Raw genomic sequence first — 14,666 nt, 5'->3', positions numbered from 1 at the left:
CAATCCTGGGAACAATTAGAAAACCAAATCCTGATTTGGGATGCTCAGCATTCCTAGGATTTTGCCAGTAGGATCAAGACATCGCCCTCTCCTGTGCAGAACCCAGATGAAGGGTAAGTGTATTAACGAACAGGTGCTTTGCTCTTACTGCTATCTCATGTAATAAACAAAACTTGTCTTTTAGTGAAAAGTCCACATTTTCCGGGATCTCCTTTTCCTGCAAATCCGATTACTTGCCTTTCAGGGAATTTGGAGCTTCCCTTAGTGCATAAATCTCTTCAAAGTCAGACTGCTGTGTCAGAGTTGCTATTTCAGTTTTAAAATGATCTGTTTAACTTTTGGTTCAAATCTGCCTAATAACTGAATACAATTCTACCTAATGCTTTGAAGACTGATATCAAGGTCAATACATATGCAATGCCAAATTTTGGGTTGGCCCCCCGAAAAGTTTTAGAGAGGAAAGCGTTCGGTAAGCTTTTTCCTTTTTATCCCAATTCAGGACATGTGTTCCAGTGCATTTTGTCACATTCCATACTAAAAAAAAATGCACCATGTACTACATTTGTTGAGTGGAGATCATGGCACAGGGTTACAAACAGATCTATGTCCTAAGGAAAGTGGCCGTGGAAGATTGGGACATGGCTCAGGTGTAGTTCCAAGACATTTAATGCAGCACCTTTTGAAAAACTGAAGATTCTCTAGAGCAGGGGTCTCCAAACTATGGCCCTCCAGTTGTTCAAGAACTACAATTCCCATAATGCCTAGTCATGTCTATTAATGTCAGAGTTTTACAATGCCTCGTGGAACATTTAGTTCCGAAACAGCTGGAGGGTTGTAGTTTGAAGATCCCTGCAACAGATATGGACAGCAGAGGGTACATCTGAGTGTAGTGGTTAGAAAATACATGTACCATATTTGCCGGTGTATAAGGTGACTGGGCATATAAGACGACCCCCTAATTTTACAGTTTTTTAAGATTTTTTGCCTGTACTCGCCGTATAAGATGACCCCCTTCCGAGGCTTCCGACACTTCATGTTTCTTCCTTCTGGAGCCATATTCTTCTTCATTCTTGCTGGAGCCAATCACAGCGAGTGATGTATTCTATTAATGAATACAAAGCCTGCTTGGATTGGCAAAGGCTGTAACATTAACAGCCCACGCCTCTCTGACTCTCAAAGCCAAGATTGGCTAAGCGGTATATACTGTATGTAGCCGAAGATACATACAGTATTACCGCACATCCAGCAGGCATCCAAGCAGCTGACTCGGCGTATAAGACGACCCCTGCTTTTTGGCCAGTTTTTTTAAGTGTAAAAGGTAGTCTTATACGCCAGCAAATACAGTATTTAATGTTTCTTCCTTTGCTGTAGACACTAAGACCCCTTTCACACTGAATCGTTTTTACAGTGTTTTAGAGTTAAAAATAGCGCTATTGAAACGTTCATAAAACGCTCTCCATGCATCTCAATGGACCCTTGCAAGCAGCACCTTTGGAGCAGCTTTTGGGCGCTGAAAAAAAAAAACACTCCAAAAACGACCCTCTCCATTGAAATGAATTGAAAGCGCTGTAAAAACGCCTTACCCTTTCACACTGAGGCACTGCAAAAACGCCCTAAAACGCTAGGGTCTTAGCGGTGCTTTATCAGCACATTGGGATTGCAGATGAGGCTTCGCTCGAATAACGCTCGAAAAACGCCCCAGTGTGAAAGGCAATTGCAGTGTGTATCGTGTAAGCTACCAACTGTCTACTTAAAGTGGTTGTAAAGGCAAAAGGTTTTATCTTAATGCATGCTATGCATTTAGATAAAAAGCCTTCTGTGTGCAGCAGCCCCCCTCATACTTACCTGAGCCCTCTCTCGATCCAGCGATGTCCACGAGTGTCTCAGCCATCTGAAATTCTCCCTCCTACTTTTGTTGACTGCACTACATTAGATTTGAACACATAGAAAATACTGTGCATTGGGCAGATCAACATAGATCTGCGCCGGGCGCAGCGTATTTCAAATACGCTACGCCGCTGTAACTTACTTTGGCTTAGTTTGAATCCTCAATGAATTCGCTCCGTAAGTTACGGCGGCGTAGTGTATCTCTCGCGGCGTAAGGGAGCGGAATTCAAATGCGGCGGGTAGTGGGCGTGTTTCATTTAAATGAAGCGCGTCCCCGCGCCGAACGAACTGCGCATGCGCCGTCCCTAAAATTTCCCGCCGTGCATTGCGCTAAATTACGTCGCGGGAATTTTGAAATTACGCCGGCGTAGCAATAGATACGCCGGCGTAATTTCTTTGTGGATCTACTCCCATGTGTTTTAGATGCAGAATAAAAAAAACGCACTGGACTGCATCTGGTGTGAACTAGCCCTAACTCATGTTTCCAATGTAACAGGAGTGACCTTGTTGGAATACTGGAAAACACCTTGGGGAGTAAGAAAGGGAGAGGTGAAAGGTGCACTAAGAATCTCCACCACGTTACCAGGAAAAGCACATTCTGAAAAAACAATTTTTAATCAATATCTAACATTCATATTAACATTTAATACAGTAACATCTGTGGGTAAAAAAAAATATATATTTTTTTGTTCAAGTCTATTTGACTGCATATGATTTAATCAAAAGTCTTAAAGTGGAGTTCCACTCAAAAGTGGAACTTCTACTCATTTGGAACAAATGCACTCAAAAGTGGAACTTCTGCTCATTTGGAACAAATGCACTCAAAAGTGGAACTTCTGCTCATTTGTTTCCTCCCCACCACCGGTGCCATTATTGGCACCTTTTTGGGGGAGGAGGGACAGGATACACGTCTTTGACAGGTATCCAGTTACCACGTCCGGGAGCCACAGCCGCGGATATTGACGTCACGGCTCAGCTCCGTCCTCTTCCCCCTGTCGCCGGGCCAGTAGGACAGAGGAGCGCATGCATAGTAGGGTTCCCTGCGTGAAGCCGTAAGGCTACACTGCCGGGTTCCCTTACCCGCATTTTCAGCAGCAGCACCTGACAGCTGATGGAAACATCAGATGCGGTGCCAACATCGCTGGACTCCGGGACAGGTAAGTGTCCTGTTATTAAAAGCCAGCAGCTGCAGTATGTATAGCTGCTTTTTTCAGCGGTGGGCGGACCTCCTCTTTAAGGATGTAAAAATCACTATAAAAAGCTTCAAGAATTCTTGAAATATATCAAAAGAGAATTCTTTGTATCTGTATTCATTTGACATGAAGAAGTGTGTATGGATTTGACTGCAAACAATCCATCGCCAAATCATTTAAAAATTTTATTATGAAAAGGTTTACAAAGATATTAATTGTTCTGTACATTACAATTTACTGACAGCCATATTTCTACTCATCATCTTGAGGAATATCAGCTAGGTGAGAATAAAATGGCCGACCGTGGATGCATCCTTTAGTTTGATCTCCAAACTGTTTTTTCATTCGACTTAATGTGTCATACACATCATCTTTTGCTAGGGTTAAAGGTAGTTGTCTTGCCAGTCTTACAGCTTCACCCTGCCAACAAAAATGTGTTTTAGACAAGTAAAGTTTGTACAAGTTTGAAGACAAAGAAAACACTCAAAACCATTGAGTATGCATATAGCAAACAGATCCAATGAGACCCAGTATTCAATTTTCGGCAACAGAATAAAAACAACAAATGCTTTCCACCCGGAAAAAAAGACATCTAATGCACAGCTGGGGATACAGGAGATCAACACTATTGAAAGCGTTAGTTACTGAAGAATCTTTTTCTAAGAAATAAAGCAAAAGTCCGTAGAATGGGCAGAGGTGAGAAACACACTTTTGTATTGTTTTTATTTTACTTACAGAGTCATAATAAATGTGTACATGTTTATTGTTTTCATCCTAATTTTGTACAGCCAATCGTGTGATTTACACATATCTGCCACACTTCATGGACAGTTGACACTAATTTTCAAGGTAAAGGGTCAGAGAAATTATCACTTTGTGCCTATAAGCACCTTTTCCCTGCCAAAAAAACAAAACAATAATACAATAAAAAAAAATTATTAGGGCCTGTGTCAAAGGGTTTTGGGCCTATATTAATGACATTAGAGACACTTTCACGATCAATAACAAGTGCATTTGATCTGTAGCCTGGCCTCCATCTGACCTGCATTAACATGTTTTGCATATTCATAGTATTGTATGGGAATGCTAAAATTGATTGAAATGAACAAAAGCTTGTTGACACAGGCCCCTTACCTTGCATAAAGGTATCAATGGATTATAACTGTAAGGCTGAAAAGTTGCCCTTAATTAATCTGATATATATTAATTGCATTTACCAAAATTCCCAAGAAGTTGTGGGCAGGGAGTGGGGTTGAGGGAACTTCTGCTGAAGTGGTAGCAGGTACCTGCCGAAACTAGGTACCTGCTGCCCCCTCCAAAAAATAAACATCTAATAATATTAGAGCAGGGTTGGAGGATTCTTAAAGTGGTTGTAAACCCTTACACACCACTTTTACCTACAGGTAACCTATAATAAGGCTTACCTGTAGGTACTGTAAATATCTCCTAAACCTGCATGGTTTAGGAGATATGTACGCTTGCGCTGATGTCATCGGTGCGTGCACACTAAAGAGAGGGCACGATCGTGCTGTTTCTATATGGCCTGTGCCGCGACAGTGGGCTCCCGTTGCATTCGTGGGAGTGACATCACGCGTCTTCGGCCAGTCACAAAGCCGGAGAAGAGGGGTGAAGGTAAGTGGTACATAATCGGCTAGTATGGGATGCATACTAGCCCATTAGGCTTTTACTTTGCTGGGGAATAAAGAGGAAGTAACACCCATCAGGGTTTACTTCCTCTATAAAAGCGGAACTTCCTGTTTAGGGTGACATTACACTTTAACTAACAATATAATTTTTAAAGCTGAAAGCAAAGTATTAATGCAAGTATGCATATACCATAAATGTGGGACCATTGTGGAAGCGAAGAATCACTGGAGTATTCGTTGCTACGACAAGGTAGAGATTATGTCTTCACTGCTCCTCATCTACAGCTTGTTCAATCAGAAAAAAATTTAATTTCTTGAGAAAAATAATATACTTTCATGACTGGCTCATGCATACGACTACTACGGTGATTCTCCACTTCCACTGCAGTCCCAAAGGTATGACATTTGTATACTTTCATGTAAACATGCAATAAAGTCCTGGAATTTAGCTTTAATCCTGCAGACTCCCTGACCTGTTCTTAAGGCTGCAATTTACACTGAGCTGAGTTTTTTCAGGATTTTTTTCAAGTGTTTTTTTTCTAGGCGTTTTTTTGTTTTGTTTTTTGCAGATTTGCAAATACTATAGGTGTTTTTAATTTTTTTTTTCATTTAGCCATTTTTGCTGTGGCCAATAGAAACCTGTGTAGATGTGTCCTAGACACGTACAACAGGAAAACCAGAGTCATGCACATGGTTGCTGTACACAGAAGTACTGTGCCTTTCTCCTTGATCTAGGGAGCAGTGTAGCTGTTCCACTGGAGCAGTACGTTTTGCCGCACTTCCTCCCAGACTCTGGTGGTTCTTGCCCGCTCTTATAATGGGGATTTCTGGAATCATAGCTGCAGGGGTGGCTACGAATGAGTGCCATAGCTTCCAGAGGTAGGCTCTCCTCCATGTTGATCACAAGATGTGTGTTTATAAGGTGTGGAGTGATGCTAGAAAAGGGGAGCAGAGCTGCTGTTTGAGCTGAACACACGTGAAAAAATGCTTGAAACAAATGCTTAAAATCACAAATTTGTTGCTGTTCAGCCGTTTTCCATTCAAGTCTATGGGAACAAAAATGCTCAAATCTGCCTGAAAAGTAGCGCATGTACTTTTTTAAACGGCAGGCATTTTGCTTCAGACGACAAAATGCTCAAATTTGAACAAGGGCCATTGAAATTAATGGGACTTTCCTTGCTGAGCATTTTGATTGTCGAGCTTTGAGCTGAAAGATGCTAAAAATGTGCACAGGTCTTTAAAGTGGAGGTTCCCCCTAAAAAAAAATTCTAACAATACATTGAGAAGACTGATTACACTGCGGGTATGCTGGGGTTTTTTTTTTTTTTCGTACATACCTCGATATCGCCGTTTCATCCCTCGGCTTCCGGGTATGATTCTAGCGGGGCTGGGCATTCCTTGTTGATTGACGTTCCTCCGACCGACGCATACTTGACGTCACTACTTTCCGAAAGAAGCCGAACGTCGCTGCGCAGGCGCCGTATAGAGCCGACTCTATACGGCGCCTGCGCAATGACGTTCGGCTTCTGTCGGAAAGTCGTGACGCGCAGTATGCGTCTGTCGGAGGAACGTCAATCAACTAGGTCCAGCAAGAATCATACCCGGAAGCCGAGGGATGAAACGGCGATAACGAGGTATGTACGAAAAAAAAAAAAAATAGGATTTTTTGTACTCACCGTAAAATCCTTTTCTCTGAAGTCCATGGACGGACACAGCTCCTTAAATCTTGACAAGTGGGTTATGTTCCCTGTTTACAGGAGAGGACTAGGCAGAAACATGTTAAATAGTTAAATACATGTTACATTAACAGAGTTGAACAGCCCCGCCCAGGGGGCGGTCCCTCCAGACATAACCCTCCTCACTGCAGCTTGCAGCCTCAGTTCGTAACAAGCAGTACAAACCTAAAAAGGAGGGGTGGGAGCTGTGTCCGTCCATGGACTTCAGAGAAAAGGATTTTACGGTGAGTACAAAAAATCCTATTTTCTCTTATCGTCCATGGACGGACACAGCTCCTTAAATCTTGACAAGTGGGACGTCCCCAAGCAGTGTCAAAAAACGAGGGGTGGGAAATATATCAGTAAAAACAATTTTAACTTCACCCCAAAACAAGCAGAGCTCCTCAACGGAGGAGGTGCAACTTTAAACAGCCGCCGGCAAAAACTAGCGGCTGAAAAAAACATCATAAGATGCACTCACAGCAACCATGTAAATTCTGGAAAAAGCGTGAACGGACGAGCAAATCGCCGCCTCGCACACCTGTGAGACCGACGCATGATGTCGGGAAAAAAAAAAAAAAAAAAAACCCAGGAAGCACCAATTGCCCTGGTCGAAAGTGCCGGGACCGGAAAGGGGGGCCCGCCCTTAGGAGCATAGGCCTGTATGACGGCCTGCCCGATCCACCGAGAAATGGTGGTCGACGAGACCGCCAGGCCCTTTTGTGGACCAGACACCGACACAAAAGAGAGTCAGAAGCTCCGAAATGGAGCCGTAGTAGGCTGGTATACCCGCAAAGCGCGTACCACGCCTAAAGTATGAAAGGCCGAAACCTCCTTCGGAAGAAGGGAAGGTCGCGGGCGCACCATCACCTAATCCTTATGGGGGATCAAGCATGGCGGCTTGCAAGACAAGACCGCCAACTCAGAAACCCCTCTAACAGAGGTAAAGGCCACTAAAGGGGCCACCTTCTGAGATAGTGTCAAGAGAAAATCTCTCTGATGTTTCCAAAAGGAAGGTTCCTGAAGAACCGAGAGCACCAGAGTCAAAACTCATGGGGGAAGAGATGGGCCAAGAGGGGAAAGTATATGACAAACCCCTTGCACACAAAAAAAGGGGACCCACCAGGGAACGGGCCGCAAAAAGGCCACTAAAAGAACACAGCCAAGGCTGAAATCTGCCCCCAAACGGTGCTTTAAGCAATTTTTAGATCCAATCCAAGCTTTAAAAACAGCAGGACCCTGGACATTGAAAGTACGCCCGTGGACGTCACTCCATCCCTTCGCACCAAGAGAGGTGCGACGGTAGATCCTCCGGAAGAAGACTACGGTGCCCTGTTGAGATGACCGAGTCAGACAGACCCTGGTCACCTAAAGTCTGGCTTCCAATAACCATGTTAAGCAAGTCAGTGACTGTACAACAGGAGGAAGTATGGGACCTTGAGACAGGAACCTCCTGCCCTGGCAATGGCCAGGGTGCCTCCGCTACCAGGCGCCCGATATCAGCGTACCAAGGACGCCGAGATTAATCTGGAGCGATTAGAATCATCGGGATCTCCTCAGCATCCACTCTGTGGAGCGGCCAAGGAAGCAACTACCATGGAGGAATGGCAAAAAATCACCGATACAGACAACACAGGGCCACCAGCGCGACTGACGCGTCTGTACAAGATCACTAGACCTGGCCACTAACTGACACCCTTGCGGCGGAGACAAGCTGCCAGGAGATCCATGCCATGTGAGGCTCACCTCCTGCAAGGGAGCCGAAACACCCCAAGCACAAAGACCAGTCGCCCTGGTCCAGCATCTGGCGACTCCAGTAGTCTGCCTGCCGGCATACCTGATGGTAGACTGAAGCCACGGCCGTGGCGTTGTCCGGCTGAAACCAGATTGGTCGACCACAAGGAGAAGCATAGCCTGATCGCCTAAAATAGTAGGACAATGAACAGTAGACAGCACCTGGTATTCCCAGGCGGTCTTCCACCAGGCACTAGCCAGGCCCGACCCTGGGTAGCTACCGAGACCAGACACATTCAAGGAGGTGTGGTCATAGGTCCACGCAAGTCCAGCGACTCAGGGCCGACTGGACCCCCCGGTTTTGTGAACCTCCAGGTTCACAACCCGTGAGCTGGCATTCATCGTAAACACCGACCACTGGAAGGAAGGAACAACTTCCCGGACCGAAGAGTCGGGAATCTCTGTCACCAACTCAGAGAGACTCTGACTAGGTGGCGCACAGGAATCTAATGATTTCAGAGACAAGAGATTTTTACCACCTGGACAGTAGTTCCACTGGAAAACCAGGGTGTGGAACTGGGCATACAGTACCACCTTGAAGGAGGCTACCCACAGACCCTGAACCAGCAGGCGCCCGGAGAGAAGACCGATTGCGTGATGCCAATACCTTCTCCGCAGACTGAAGAGTCTGCAATTTCTCCAGGGGAAGAAGGACCTTTGCCACTGAGGAGTCTGGATCAACACTAGATACTCCTACGCTGAGTCGGAACCTAGCATGCCCATAATTTGAACCCTGGGTCGCACACATGTAGGGCAGGCTTGCTGCCACTGAGCTACACTTTCTGGCCTAAACGTTTAACATCCACCCGAATCTTCGGAGGGTCTGAATGGGAATAACCCATCCACTAGGTCGGAGACAGAAGCTGCTCTCAGAAGAAAGTCGTCAAAGTAGCCAATGAGGCAAAGCCTCGCTGTCCCAACAAAATTCAAATAAGTGCGAGCTCCTAGCTGAAAACCCATGGTGCTGACGCCAGATCAAAAGGGAGGGCCACAGGCTGACAGAGACCCTTCTCTCATCACGAAGCACAGAAAAAAACACTGTGACATGTGCAAAACGGGACATGCATGTATGCGTCCCTGATGTCCGAGGACGTCAGGACATCCCCCGGATGAAGCGCAGCTACCACCGAACAAATGGATTCCATGCGGAACTACCCGACGTTCACAAAGGTATTTAGGGCCTGAGGCCCATAGAAAACCCCAAAACTCTCGTCCTGCAGGAAAGGTAAAATTACCTTGCAGCTTAGCAAATCCCACACTGCCCAAGGCAGACCGACGTGCCGGGAGGGGAAGACACAAGGACAGAACTTTGTTCTGTGGATAGGAGGAAACCCTATCTAGTACTCCGAAGAGACCACCTCGCAGACCCACTAGTCGGAGAGCAGGGAGGTTTCACTGAATTGTGAACCTGCAAGCCGCCCCTCCCACCTAGAGACAGGGAGGGAAGGCTATATACATTGGCAGGATTTGGGTGCCGGCGTGATCGGCTTATGCACCCAGGGACAGATTAGTCCCCCAGCTGGGCCTTTGACGGCCTGGGAGGGTTGCCCCTAAATAATACACACACATAGTGTGTATGTATATTATGTAGGTGTATGCACACATGTCTTTGGAGGAAACCGGAGTACCCGGAGGAAACCCACACAGACACAGGGAGCGACAATGCAAGCTCCAGGCAGATTGGCGTCAGTGTGCAGATTCGAACCAATGACTCTTTTGCTGCCAAGTAATGGAGTTAAGCACTACACCACCGTTTGCATAAAACCATTCTGAAACAGACGCCCAGGATAACAAGGGCGCAGCATTCAATGAAGCATCACAGACCTATATGAGATGAGGCCCTGGACCAGCTGGTCCGCTAGGCTAATAACCTCAGGAGAGAGTCGGTGCTCCTCCACTGTCTGGTGCAAAATGCTCACTCTGTGAGTTGTATACAGCACTAGGGGTCAGGACTACTCCAAGATGGCCGCCGAGCGTTCAGAACGCGGCCACAGGAAAAAGGCCAGCACAATGTAAGCTGCGCAATAGCGTGGCTACGACAAAATGGGCGCCAATGGGAGTTTTCAATGTAATTGAAAAATCTCCCAAAAAATAGCGCCAGCGACCACTGAGACCCCAGTGTAGTGGCCACAATAGGCCGCAAGCCAGACCCCAGCATGGTAAACATGGAACGGGTCAGTACTTCGGATCTTCTATCAGTCAGATCCAGACAAGTAGGGGTTCCCGCCCGGCGGTGAGGGACTACAAAAGCCCTTAGTGGCTTTTCTCATTCCGCATCTCAGAAATTATCAAAGAAGGGCACAGAAGGAAAAACCTACACAGCGGTCTGATTTGTGTGATCCAAAAAAGACCGAGCCCTCAGCGGAAACCCAGCTGCACTATGCAGCTTAGGAGAGTCCCTTGCAGCAGTAAAAAGCGCACCCATAAATGCCTTATTCTGCCTTTTTTTTTTTTTTTTTTTTTTTTAAACTAGGTACCTAGTCCATGGCTCCATAACAGAGCATTCCCCAGGGGATAACGGGGGAAGGGGGCACTCTTTTACCGCCCGCCCGCAGTCCACCCCCACCCTGGCACAAACTGTGTCCAGGACTAACAATAAAAACTCTGTGGGAATCACAGGTGCCAACACCTGCTGCCACCACCAGCATGTGGGGAAGGACCCAGATACTGACTCCAATATTTACATATAGTGTGTATTATAATATGCACACCTGTCCATACAAATAGACAAAAGCTCCTAGAGCCCTATTCAGGGCCTCTCACCCACTTGCTGCGCTGACCAGGTGTAACCAGGGGACTAGGAGGAGACTGCACAGCGCTGCCTGTGAGGAAAAGAACCGTGAGGTAACTTTTGCAGGGACCTGTGTTTAAACAGGAAAAGCCTCATAGGGCTGTTTTATTTAAGGACAAGTCACAGATACAGCATAAAAAGCAAAACCATTACAGGTGTCACCAATCAGTCAGCGTCTGCTGAAGTATAATCATAAACATCTGTGCTCATCACAGGGCTTTTTACCTCACAGGAAAGCCCAATACAAAAAAGAAAAAGTAAAGTAAAATAAAATAAAATTTCTCCTCAGGGCGCTGGGCCCAAAGGGAGCCATACGTCCTTCTCCTTTGCTAGGCAGAACGAAACTGAGGCTGCAAGCTGCAGTGAGGAGGGTTATGTCTGGAGGGACCGCCCCCTGGGCGGGGCTGTTCAACTCTGTTAATGTAACATGTATTTAACTATTTAACATGTTTCTGCCTAGTCCTCTCCTGTAAACAGGGAACATAACCCACTTGTCAAGATTTAAGGAGCTGTGTCCGTCCATGGACGATAAGAGAAAAAACAGCATACCCGCAGTGTAATCAGTCTTCTCAATGTATTGTTAGAATTTTTTTTTAGGGGGAACCACCCCTTTAACCTGCCTAGCGGTATTCCCGAGTCTGGCTTGGCGTGGAATTTCAGTACCATTAGCGGTATCCCCGAGCCAGACTCAGGATCGCATTGCAGGATCCAGGCATAGTTACTTACCTTGTCCCCTGGATCCTGCGATGTCTCCCCGCTGTGTGAGCAAGCTTCCTCCTCGCTCGATTCACACAGTGCCCGAGTGCCATCGAGCTCCGTTCCCTGCGACGTTGCAACGCACGGGGCGGAGATCGGCGCCAAATTTAAAAAAGTAAAAACACACAATACATACAGTATACTGTAATCTTACAGATTACAGTACTGCATACAATAATTATACACCCCTTTGTCCCTAGTGGTCTGCCCAGTGTCCTGCATGCACTTTTATATAATAAAGACTATTTTTCTGCCTGGAAACTGGAGATTGTCCATAGCAACCAAAAAGTGTCCCTTTATGTCAAAAGTGGTTTTAGACCAGCTAGAAAACAGTGATAATAAATTAGAATCACTTTCAGAATTGAGCGATAGCGATTTGTGGGGAAATTCGTCTTCAGACACTGAAAGTAATGACAGCGACAATTCTGCAAATTTCAGTGTTTTTGATTTGATTACATTATTGATTAATTTTTATTATATTATTATTTGTTATAATTATTTATTATATTATAATTTATGATTTTGTGTTTCAAACTTTATCATACTCGGGATGTCTACTAGACTCTTTTTTGAACAGATTTTAGTGAGTTATTCCTAAGAACTACAGGCCTACAATATAAAACGCCAAATTTCAATGCAAAATAATGGTACCACTTTCAGCACCTAAAATCTGACATAATCATACCGCCAGGGAGGTCAAGAAAGTGTTGTACCACTGCAGAAAGTTTGGAGTTTAACCATTATGTTCCATACAGAAAATGTGGTGCTCTAACTTTCTCCTGCTCTCCTATATGCTGTGTGGCTCTGAATATATTATTAAAGTGTGCTAAAGCCAATGAACTTTTGGTCTCTGTGTTACAAAAAAACGCTTTCAGCAACGTCTGTCATACACACACTCCCTGAACTACAGGCAATGTCAATAATACATCTACTGCATCTTCTGTGTGTTCTGCAAGTGGCAGAATGCAAGTTTAGTAAAGCTTACTAGAAGATGATTGATACTGGCCAGCGGAAGGAGTGACAGGGAATGCAAACAAAACACTGCAGTGATGTATGCAAACCAGGCAACGCTTTGTAGCAAACAGAACACCACGCAAGCAGTATCTCTGAGCACTTACATTGTCCACATAACACTATTCATAAAATGACCACTGGCACTCGTAGTCCCAGATCGGTGGCCCATGTCACTAAAGTGACCTGCTAACTCCATTTCACTCCACAGAGTGCAGGATGGTCAGATGGCTGGCATTTTTTCTCCTGTTTAAGGGCTCATGGACACAGGATGTTTTTACAGCTGGTGTTAGGGGCGTCTGACATTTTTTTAACTGCCTCTAAACGCCCCTCGATGTTAACCAATGTGTCCATGCACACAAACTGTCAGAGGCATTTGGAAGCATAAGCGTTTAGGGGCAGTGGAAAAAACAACAGCATGCGCTTCCAGGAGCAGTAAAAACGAGCTGTAAAAATGAAAAACGCCCAAAAACGATAGTAAACGCGGTAACAAGCTGTTAGCCGCATTTGGCGTTTTTAGGCATTTTTACAGTATAGGGAGTGAAAAAAAGCCCAAAAACAAGAAAAAACGCCCATAAACTCTATTTAAAAATGTGGCTAACATTGCGTTAATGCTGCTTTTTCCTTGCAGCAGCACTAAACGTCCTGTGTGCATGAGGCCTAAAGGTACAAAACTTCCAATATATATTAAATTAAAGAAGCAATGATGCACAGCGGCTGGTGGGGAAGTATAAAATAATAAACTGCAGCATAATGGAACTGGGCTATAATTTATATATATTTAAAAAAAAACTAAATAGCAAACATAAAAACTAAGGGGCAGATTCACGTAGAATCGCCCTACTCTGCGGCGGCGTAACGTATTACATTTACGTTGTACCGCCGCAAGTTTTACAAGCAAGTGCTTGATTCACAAAGCACTTGCCTGTAAACTTGCGGTGGCGTAGCGTAAATCCGCCCGGTGCAAGCCCGCCTAATTCAAATGGGGCGGGGACCATTTAAATTAGGCGCGTTCCCGTGCCGAACGTACTGCGCATGCTCCGTCCCTAAAATTTCCCGACGTGCATTGCGCTAAATGACGTCGCAAGGACGTCACTGGTTTCGACATTTACGTAAATGGCGTCCAGTGCCATTCACGGACGACTTAAGCAAACGATGTGAAATTTCAAATTTCGACGCGGGAACGACGGCCATACTTAACATTGGCTAGACCACCTAGGGGGCATGCCTATCTTTACGCCGCGTATCTCGACGGAAACAACGTAAATTTACAGCGACGGGCAAATCGTACGTTCGTGAATCGGCGTAACTAGTCATTTGCATATTCTACGCCGACCGCAATGGAATCGCCACCTAGTGGCCAGCCTAGAATTGCAGCCCAAGATCCGACGGTGTAAGTCACTTACACCTGTCAGATCTTAGGGAGATCTATGCGTAACCTGATTCTATGAATCAGGCGCATAGATACGACGGCGTATCAGGAGATACGCCGTCGTATCTCTTTTGTGAATCTGCCCCTTAGTGAGGAAAGGCCATGATTAATGTGTTGAGAAAGATAGAATTCCTTGAAATGATTGAAGTATGGCATAGAACATGCAAAATGTAGATGCCACAAAAAAATGTATTTGCCATCACTGTTCTTACCTCTAAATAATTTAAAACTTTAAGAGGTCTACAGTCACGCAGTTCTCTTGTATTTTTCTTCATTACAAAGTTTAGAATTTCTTTTAGATCAGAGATTCCATAAAAAGGCAAAATGCTGGCCATTCCTTCAACCTCAACATGGCTATCTGCAGAACCTAAAAAAAAAAAGTAATTTATTATTTCAGATCTTTGACTCCTTAAAGTAATTGTTAAGTTATTTTTTTTTTGG

At 45.2% G+C, this 14,666-nt stretch overlaps 1 protein-coding gene across 5 annotated transcripts in view; it reads right to left on the bottom strand.

The window, feature by feature from the left end:
• Nucleotides 1-3,244: 3,244 nt before the first annotated feature.
• Nucleotides 3,245-14,666, bottom strand: part of PMS1 (PMS1 homolog 1, mismatch repair system component) — a 140,356-nt gene continuing 128,934 nt past the window's right edge. For all 5 annotated transcript variants that reach the window (XM_040357157.1, XM_040357155.1, XM_040357159.1 and 2 more), the window contains exons 12-13: nt 14,438-14,592; nt 3,245-3,500 (exon numbers count right to left, since the gene is read on the bottom strand). In XM_040357157.1, the coding sequence (XP_040213091.1) occupies nt 3,333-3,500; nt 14,438-14,592 (323 nt within the window). In that variant the 3' untranslated portion in view covers nt 3,245-3,332. The remainder of the gene's footprint in view (nt 3,501-14,437; nt 14,593-14,666) is intronic.

Source organism: Rana temporaria, chromosome 6 (assembly GCF_905171775.1).
Source record: "Rana temporaria chromosome 6, aRanTem1.1, whole genome shotgun sequence".
Taxonomy (NCBI): Eukaryota; Metazoa; Chordata; class Amphibia; order Anura; family Ranidae; genus Rana; species Rana temporaria.
The sequence above is the reverse complement of the archived record's forward strand: the minus strand, read 5'-3'. Positions and strand labels throughout refer to the sequence as shown.